Here is an 8,359-nt window from a genome sequence, read left to right as displayed (position 1 = left end):
GTGGGCCTGTCCTGCACCGGCTTGGTGAAGATCTGCAGCAGGTAGCCTTTCTCGTCGTAGTCCACCAGGATTTTCAGCTCCTAGGCGGGAGGCAGGGGGCTCCGCTAGCGGGCGGCTGGCCCGCCCCGATAGCCTCACACGGTGAGGTGCTTAGAAAGTCCACAGGGGCTCCTGCACCCCCCCAGGACCAAGACCCCTTTCTCCAGTGGTTTCAGCCGCTTCCAGATAGATCCCCAAATTGTCCTATTACCGCTCCCGCTGCAGTTCCTGCCTAAGCCACTGTCGCAGCTGCGCCCTACTCGGAACCAGCTTGGTAACAGACCGTCCTCCACACGCACATCAGCGGGACCTCGTTGTCCTGCTGAAACCCTCCAGTAGAAACCAGACCTTTCCGTGTTGCTAGTGGGAATGTAAAATGTTGCAATCGCGTTGGGAACAGTCTGGCGGTTTCTCAAGAGGTTAGAATACCGTGTGACCCAGCAATTCCACTCCTAGACGTATGTCCATGTAAAACCTTGTACACAACAGTTCATGGCAGTGTTTTTTTGGTTTTTTTTTTGAGAGGTTTTTGCTATAGGGCATGTGCGCTTGCCAGACAGACAGAGAGAGAGAAAGACAGAAAGCGAGAAATCACCCCCAGGGGGGATGGCCACGCTGAAATCCCTTCTTCTCCATTCTCCTCTTGGGATCTTGGGCACACACGCACACACACCCGGCGTGAGTTTTAAGCCACCAGGTCCGGGACGCGAACCACAGTCAACTACATGGGAGTCCAGCGACATAGCCATTACGCTAACTGCTGGTCCCATGGCAGTGTATTTATATGTTTTTTTCTTTTTCTTTTTAGAGGTTTTTGTTATAGGGTGTGTACATTCATGAGAGAGACACAGAGACAGAGGGACAGAAAGCAAGAAATCACCCTCCCCGGGGGGATGGCCAGGCCGCAATCCCTTCTCCTCCATTCTTCACTTGGGAGTTGGGGCCCGGCATGAGTTTAAAGCCACAGGGTCTGGGATTGACCATGTAGAAGTCTAGTGCCTTAACCACTATGCCACCAGCTGGCCCTATATTTATTACTTTTTACATTTGTCAGAGGAGGAACTAGCACATGGCATGGTGGTTACATTGCTGGACTCCCACATAGTCGACTGTAGTTCAAGTTCCAGACCTAGCAGCTTAAAACTCATTCCAGGTGTGTATGCATGTGCTCAAAATCCCAAGAAGAGGATGGAGGAGAAAGGATAGTGGTGTGGCCATCCTCTCAGTGGGTAATTTCTTGCTTTCTGACTCTCCGTCTCTCTCCATCTCTCTGGCGAGCACATGTGACCTATAGAAAAAAAAAATCTCTAAGAAAAAAAAATGGTTGGGACCAGCAGTTTGTGTAATGGCTATATCGCTGAACTCCCATGTAGTCCTGTGCAGTTCGAGTCCTAAATGCGGTGGCTTAAACTCATGCTGGGCACGTGTGTGTGCGTGCCCAAGATCTCGAGAGGAGAATGGAGAAGGGATTGTGGCGTGGCCATCCCCCCTGGGGGGTGATTTCTTGCTTTCTGTCTCTCTGTCTCTCTCTGTCTTTCTGGTGAGCACACACGCCCTATAGCAAAAACCTCTCCCCCCCGCCCCTGAAAAAAAAAAAAAAAAAAAAGAAAGGAAGAAAACAAGAAAAGAAAAAGCAATTGTCAGAGGGCATATACATACTTGCTAGAGAGAACAGTGAGGAAGAGGGAGAAAGAGCCCCCAATGGTGCGTAGCTGTGCCACAGCCCCTTCCCCATGTTCCAGTCTGTCAGGATTTAGGGCATGGATGTACATGTGTCTAGCATGTTTTCCAAATCGACTCAAACCATGCGATCAGCCTTGCGGGATCCAGCTCCCTTAACCACGAGCTGGGGCGGCCCGGCGGCTTACTCGTAATAGCCAAGCAGTGGAGACGGCCCCCAGTCTCCACCAACTGAGGAGTGGGTAAACAAAGCGTGTTCTCTCCGTACTGTGGGGTATTACCCCGCCATAAAAAGGAATGAAGTGCTTCGACCACAGTCTGAGTCCTGGACAGGGCAGTTTGAAAATCATACTACTGGGACCAGCAGTTGGCGTAATGACTATGTCACTGGACTCCCATGTAGTTGACCACGGTTCGCATCCCGGACCTGGTGGCTTTTAACTCATGCCGGGCGCATGTGCATATGTGCCCAAGATCTCGAGAGGAGAATGGAAGAGAAGGGATTGTGGTGTGGCCATCCCCTCTGAGGGATGATTTCCCGCTTTCTGTCTGTCTCTCTCTGTCTGGCGAGCGCACACGCCCTATAGCAAAAACCTCTCCGAAAAAAAAAAAAAAGAAAGAAAGAAAGAAAGAAAATCATACTAGGTGTGCACCCAAAATCCTAAGAGGATAATGGAGGAGAAAGGATGGCCTCATGGCACATCCATCCCCGGGGGTTGGGGGGGGAATTCTCACTTTCCCTCTCTCTGTCATGTGCCCAATGGCAAAAGGCCATTTACAAAAAAAAAAAAAAAAAAAAAAAAGAACGACGGGGGGGCAACAGGCCGCACCAGGTGAGCCTTGAGAACGTGGTGCTAAGTGAGGCTGGCGGGCACGAGGCCGCGCACGGTTCCATTTCCTGTGTATGAAATGCCCAGACTAGGAAGACAGAGGCAGGTGAATGGTTTCCAGGAGCTGGGGTCAGAGGGAAGGGGTGGAGGGCTTGGAAGGTGATAGTTAGGTTCAAGATTTCTCCTGGGGCCCTGGCCCTTTGACCTAGTGGTTAAGGGAGCCAGATCCCACATGGCTGACCACACAGTTCAAGCCCTTGTCCCGGTGGTTTGAAAACGCACTGGGCGCATGTGCGTGCATGCCCCAAATGGCGACAGGATGGACAGACGGAGTGGAAGGAGCTGGCGCGACCATCGTCCTCGCTCGGGAGCGCTCTCTCCTTGCCTCTCTGGAGAGCACATGTGCCCTCTGGCAAATTAAAAAAAAAAAAAAGAGTTCTTTCTGGGGTGATGGAAATATTCTAAAGTTAATTTTGATTGTGGTTGCACAGCAGGGTAAGTAGCTGAAACCCATCAAACGCTTCCTTTCATGGCGCTAGCTTTTCTGTTCCCCAGACACATGGAGCTCGCTTCTGCCTCAGGACCTTTGCATATGCTGGTCCTTGGCCAAGAATGCTCTTCCCCAGCCCTTCATGCAGCCAGCTCCCTCTCATTGTCTAGGGTTCACTTAAAGGTTACCTCCTCAGAGAGGCCCTCCCTGCCTGCACCCTATATATAGCCCCAGGTTGCCTGTTTTAACTTTCTGCTCTCACCCTGTCTCTTTGGTGGTGTTTTTTTGTTTTATTTTGTTTTGTTCTGTTTTTAGAGGTTTTTGCTATAGGGCGTGCACACTCACCAGAAAGAGAGAGAGAGACAGAGAGACAGAAAGCGAGAAATCACTCCCCAGGGGGGATGGCCACGCTGCAGTCCCTTCTCCAGTCTACTGTAGGGATCTTGGGCACGCATGCACACGCTCCCGGCATGAGTTTAAGCCACCGGGTCCGGGACTTGAACCGTGGTCGACTACATGGGGGTCCGGCGACATAGCCATTACGCCATCTGCTGGTCCCTCTGGTGGTGTTTTTGTCACTTATCTGTTTGCCATCCGTCTCCTACCTCTCACCCCCCATGCCAGAACCCAGGTCCCGTGGCTGCAGGGACCCGGTTCGGCTGTCCCCTGTGTCCCAGGACGGGCCACCCCTCACCTCCAGAGCGTCGATGCTCTCCTTCACCTGGATCTTGGCCGACTTGAGCCCCTCCCGCAGCTGCCTGTAGTACGTGGAAGGAACAGCCAGGAACTCCATGCCTCGTTCTCGCAGGTGGCGAATCTGTTTCAGGACAGGGTTGGGATCAGCCTTCTTTCTCCACGTTCAACTCTGTGATCCAGGCAGAGGTGCTGGGCCGGGAGAGGGCAGGGTGCGGCGTGAAGTCACCCCTTCCTTCTCGGTCAGCTCCGTTAGAAGGACAGCCTGGCGGACCTCTATGGGACGCTCGCTCTGGGCCTGTCTCAAGTGCGTCCTCTTTCTTTTAGAGGTAGAGCCTTGCTGTGTCCCTAGGGTGGCCTTGAACTTGTGATCCTCCTGCCTCCCCCTCCTCGGGAGCTGTGATTACAAGTGCATGCCCCAGCTTCAGGGTGACCGCGTGGCCCTCACCTCCCGCCCCCACGCCCACCTTCGGCCCAGTCTCCTCCCTCTCCTTTCCCTGCTCTGTTCCAGCCACCTTCTCTCGCTCTCACTGCCCCCTCTGCCCTCTGGGCACTCACCCAGGACCTCTGCCCAGCACTCCCTTCGGCCCCAGGTGTTCCCCCAGGTGGCCACGGGCTTCTCTCCTTCCAACTCTGCATTTTCGGTGGTTTCCTTTTCAATTGGCCTTTTCCGGCCACCCGGTTCGAGGGCGCGATGCCATCGCCCTCAACCCCACTTCCTGCTTGATTTCCTCCTAGAGCAGGCGCACCCCCTAGCGTGCACATTGTACCCGTTTTGTTTATTACCTTCGGAAGGATGGGACCTGGTGCTCGCTGATGTAGCTCAGGTATCTCGAACGTGCCTAGCACTGACCTGATGCTCAATAAACACCCACTGCGTGAATGAATGAATGAAACTGGCAAGGTCGTGCAGAGAACTCTCGGTTGGACCAGGAGTAAATAAGATCATTCAGGCTCTTGTCCGCTCTGCCATAGTGTCAGTTAAGTGAGAAAGCAAGCCACCAGGTCCAGGACTCGAACTATGGTCGGCCATGTGGGACTGTCCAGTGCCTTAACCACTACGCCACCTGCTGGTCTCCCACAGTGTCATTTAAGAAATAGGTAGGACCTGGCCTATTAGAGGGCTGGGTCCACATGCAAGGCATTTAATTGGACTAAAAGGACATAGTGAGTGGTGTCATCTAGTACCCTCCTTTTCAAGACCGAGTAACTCAAGCCCAGAGAGGGAGTCGAATGCCCCAGAGACACACAGCAAGCACTGGCAAAACCCAGACTAGAATCCAGGCTTCCTGATCCTCTGAAGTCTGCTACTTCTAAGACCCGGAGTAGGGGCCGGGCAGGGTGTTAGGAAGATGCAATGCTCTGCAAGGCAATCCCACGTGGAAAGGTTCCCAGTTCAAGTCTGGAAACCTCGTTGAGTGCGCTGGGCGCACGCTTGCCTGTGAGCCAGGGCTGGCTGAGACGGGGTGGACCGCAGCTCTGGGGCCCTGATCCACCCCCTTCTCTCTCTCTGTCACTCATGGAGAAAATAAATAGACCATCTTTTTTAAAAGCCCAGTGTTCTACAGAGGCCAGACTCTGCGTGTCTGTGGCTGGGGTTCCCGAGGCAGTGGGGGCCCTGCGGCCCTCCCAGCCTCTGCACCCCCCTCCACTTTGCAGAAACTCTCCCCGGAGCTGAATGCGAGGCGGTGAGGGCAGGCGGGGCCTCACCGCTGTGATGATGTCGTGGGTCTTGAGCGCAATGTGCTGGACCCCGGCCCCTCCGTTGTAGTCCACGTACTCCTGGCAGGGGACAAGGAGGGCACCGTCATCGGCCCATCGCCCGCCCCTGCCCGCGAGAGCCCGCACACCTCTTCCCCCGGCGGGAGGGCGCCACCTGGATCTGGGACTTCTTCTTGCCCGGCGCTGGCTCGTTGATGGGCATCTTGATGGACTCCTCGTAATTGGCCACCACGATGGAGCGCAGGGAGCTGTATTCCGTGTGCACCTGCGTGTCATCCACGGACCAGAAGCGATGGAACTGCAGGTTTCTCAGGTACCTGCCGGGTGGCCGTGGGACACTGCTCTGGGAGCGGCCTGGGACCGCCCCCCAGCTCCAGAATTTGCCCCAGCAGACTCCAGAGAGGAGACACCATCACGTCACGCACAGCAGGATGGCGCCTTTCTGATGGCAAGTCCCCCCAGGTGGCATTTCCCACCGTCTCAGAGCAGAGCGGTGTGCCTGGCAGTGCTCTGGCACGGGGGGTCGAGCCCTCTGAGAAAGGCACTTCTACTGGGCGAGGCCGTTGTCTGGGTGGTGACAGTCTTTCTCCAGCCTCCCGGGACTGTGACACCCCTGAGGTCTCTCAGAGGGAAGACCTTGGTTGCTGTGGTGACAGTTTTGTTCTTGGTTGCCAGAGGGCACGTGCGCTTGCACAGAGACAGAGCAGGAGAGGGAGAAAACACCCCACATGGGGGAGGCCACACTTCACCCCCCCATCTTCATCCCATCAGGATGTTGGGCACGCACACACATGTGCCCAGGGTGTTTCTCAAGCCACTGGGCACACACAGGATTTGAACCCCGCTTGGCCACGTGGGAGCCTGCCCCCTTTACCAGTAGGCTACGGTCCTGCCCCAGGAGGGCAGTTCTACAGTGAAGAAGCGAAGCAATGACCCAGACTGACCTCGCACCAGCTTACGCTCTGTTTTCCACCTTGGCCAAGAACAGTAGTGGACCTGTCCCGTGAGGGGCTGTCACCTTGGGGACACCTGGGCTCACCATTCTGAGGCAGACACCATCTCCTGGTCAGGCTGGTTTCCCACGATGTGGTCGATGATCTCGAGGTTGCAGTCGGGCCTGGGAAAGGGAAAGGGTTTGAGGGCGTGAAGGAAGGCTGCCCCCCAAGCAGCTCCTTCCCACTGACCCGTCCATAACGACAACAGTAGCTCACACGCCTGTAGCCATTACCAAGAGACAGTGCTTTGTTTTGTCAAATCACACATTATCACTGTCCCCATTTTGCAAATGAGGACACTGAAGCACAGAGAAATGAAATGACTCTCCCAGTGTTAAATGGCTAGGAAGTGACAAGGCCGGGATTTGAACCCGGGCAGCCTGGCTGCAGGGCCTAGCTCTCAGCCTCTGGGCACTTCTTCAAGCATTCGTTAGGGGCTCTCCCAGGTTCCCTAACAGGCTCCAGATGCTCCGTCTGAGGGGAAAGCTCAGTCCCTATGGAATACAGGGCGTCGCTCCCCACCCCGCCTGGCCCGAGAGGCACTCACAGCTTGGCAAGATGGGGGTCCACATATGTGGGGGCCTCAAACCCAGGCAGGAAGCGGCCGGTGTAGTTCATCTTCTCCACCAGGGTGTGCGTGGTGTCCCCATACTGTGGGCGGGAAGCAGCTTGGCTCAGCCGAGCACCCACCCCTGCTGAGACCCGGTGGCCCCCGGGCACTCACACAGCCCGGGGTTCCAAGCCAGGGCGGACCTTAGCTCAAAATGAGTTGCTGCCTGTCATTGCTGTGGTGCTTGGACAGTCTGCCCGACAGGACCAGAAGCTCTGCGAGGGCAGGGACACGGTTTTGCTCATTGTGGTAGCCCCAGAGCCTGGCATGGTACCTGGCACATAGTAGGTGGTCTGTAAAAATGCACTGGCTACACTGGGTTCAAATGGGATCAGCAGATGGCGTCATGGTTACGTGGCTGGACTCCCAGGAAGTCAACCATGATTTGAGTCCCGGACCCAATGGCTTAAATCTCACGCCAGGCTCATGTGTGTGCCCAAAATCCTGAGAGGAGAATGGAGGAGAAGGGATTGCAGCGTGGCCATCTTCCCTGGGAGGTGATTTCTTGCTTTCTGTCTCTCTGTCTCTCTGGTGAGTGCACAAGCCCTATAGCAAAAAAAAAAAAAAGTCTCTAAAACAAAAACAAAAACAAAACAAAACTGAGTTCAAATTATACAGGATTTTTTTTTCAATTATTGGGTCATTGGAAAAGTCATGACATATTTTTCTATACGAAAATGCCTCGTGAGTTTTACAATGACCCAATATTTTAACAACTTTTAAAATTTATTTAACTTTATTTATTTATTTACTTATTTTTTAATTTTACCAGAGAGAGACAAAGTGAGAGAGAGAAAGAGAGAGAGAGAGAAAGCAAGCCGCCAGGTCCAGGACTCGAACCGTGGTTGGCCATGTGGGAGTCCTTAACCACTGCGCCACCTGCTGGGCCAACAATTTTTTTGTTAATTGCAGGGTGTGTATGGGGGGGGTGTCCCAGGGAGAGACAGAGGAAGGAAGCACCCCCAGTGGGATGTGGTCAGGCTGCATTTCCTGGCCCTCCGTGTCGCCACTCTGTCAGTATTTGGGTGCCAGCACACACATGCATGCGACGTGTTTACTGAGCCTCTGGGGCCAGGATTTGAACCATGTGGGGCCGTGGGAGATCTGGCTCCCTTAACCCCGAGGCTGTGGAGCTAGCCCAGCAACGGCAAAGTCTAATATAACCCCGAGGCGGCCGGATTGTAACCGTGCCTGTGTTAGAATAGCACAGGTGCTAGGGCCGGCAGGCGGAGTGGTGGTTAAAGGAGCTGGAGTCCCACATGGTCGACAGCGGTTCTAGTCCTGGACCTGGCAGCTTGCT

General features: G+C 54.5%; 1 protein-coding gene across 1 annotated transcript in view; it reads right to left on the bottom strand.

Moving 5' to 3' along the window:
* HPD (4-hydroxyphenylpyruvate dioxygenase) overlaps positions 1 to 8,359 on the bottom strand; it is a gene marked incomplete in the record, with an annotated part of 13,405 nt that overhangs the window by 523 nt on the left and 4,523 nt on the right. The window contains 6 exon segments of the mRNA XM_027772198.1: positions 1 to 80; positions 3,734 to 3,856; positions 5,443 to 5,514; positions 5,609 to 5,771; positions 6,494 to 6,571; positions 6,997 to 7,100. Coding sequence (XP_027627999.1) covers positions 1 to 80; positions 3,734 to 3,856; positions 5,443 to 5,514; positions 5,609 to 5,771; positions 6,494 to 6,571; positions 6,997 to 7,100 — 620 coding nt within the window.

This window comes from Tupaia chinensis, unplaced genomic scaffold (genome assembly GCF_000334495.1).
Source record: "Tupaia chinensis unplaced genomic scaffold, TupChi_1.0 Scaffold000258_1, whole genome shotgun sequence".
In the NCBI taxonomy this organism is placed as follows: domain Eukaryota; kingdom Metazoa; phylum Chordata; class Mammalia; order Scandentia; family Tupaiidae; genus Tupaia; species Tupaia belangeri.
The sequence above is the reverse complement of the archived record's forward strand: the minus strand, read 5'-3'. Positions and strand labels throughout refer to the sequence as shown.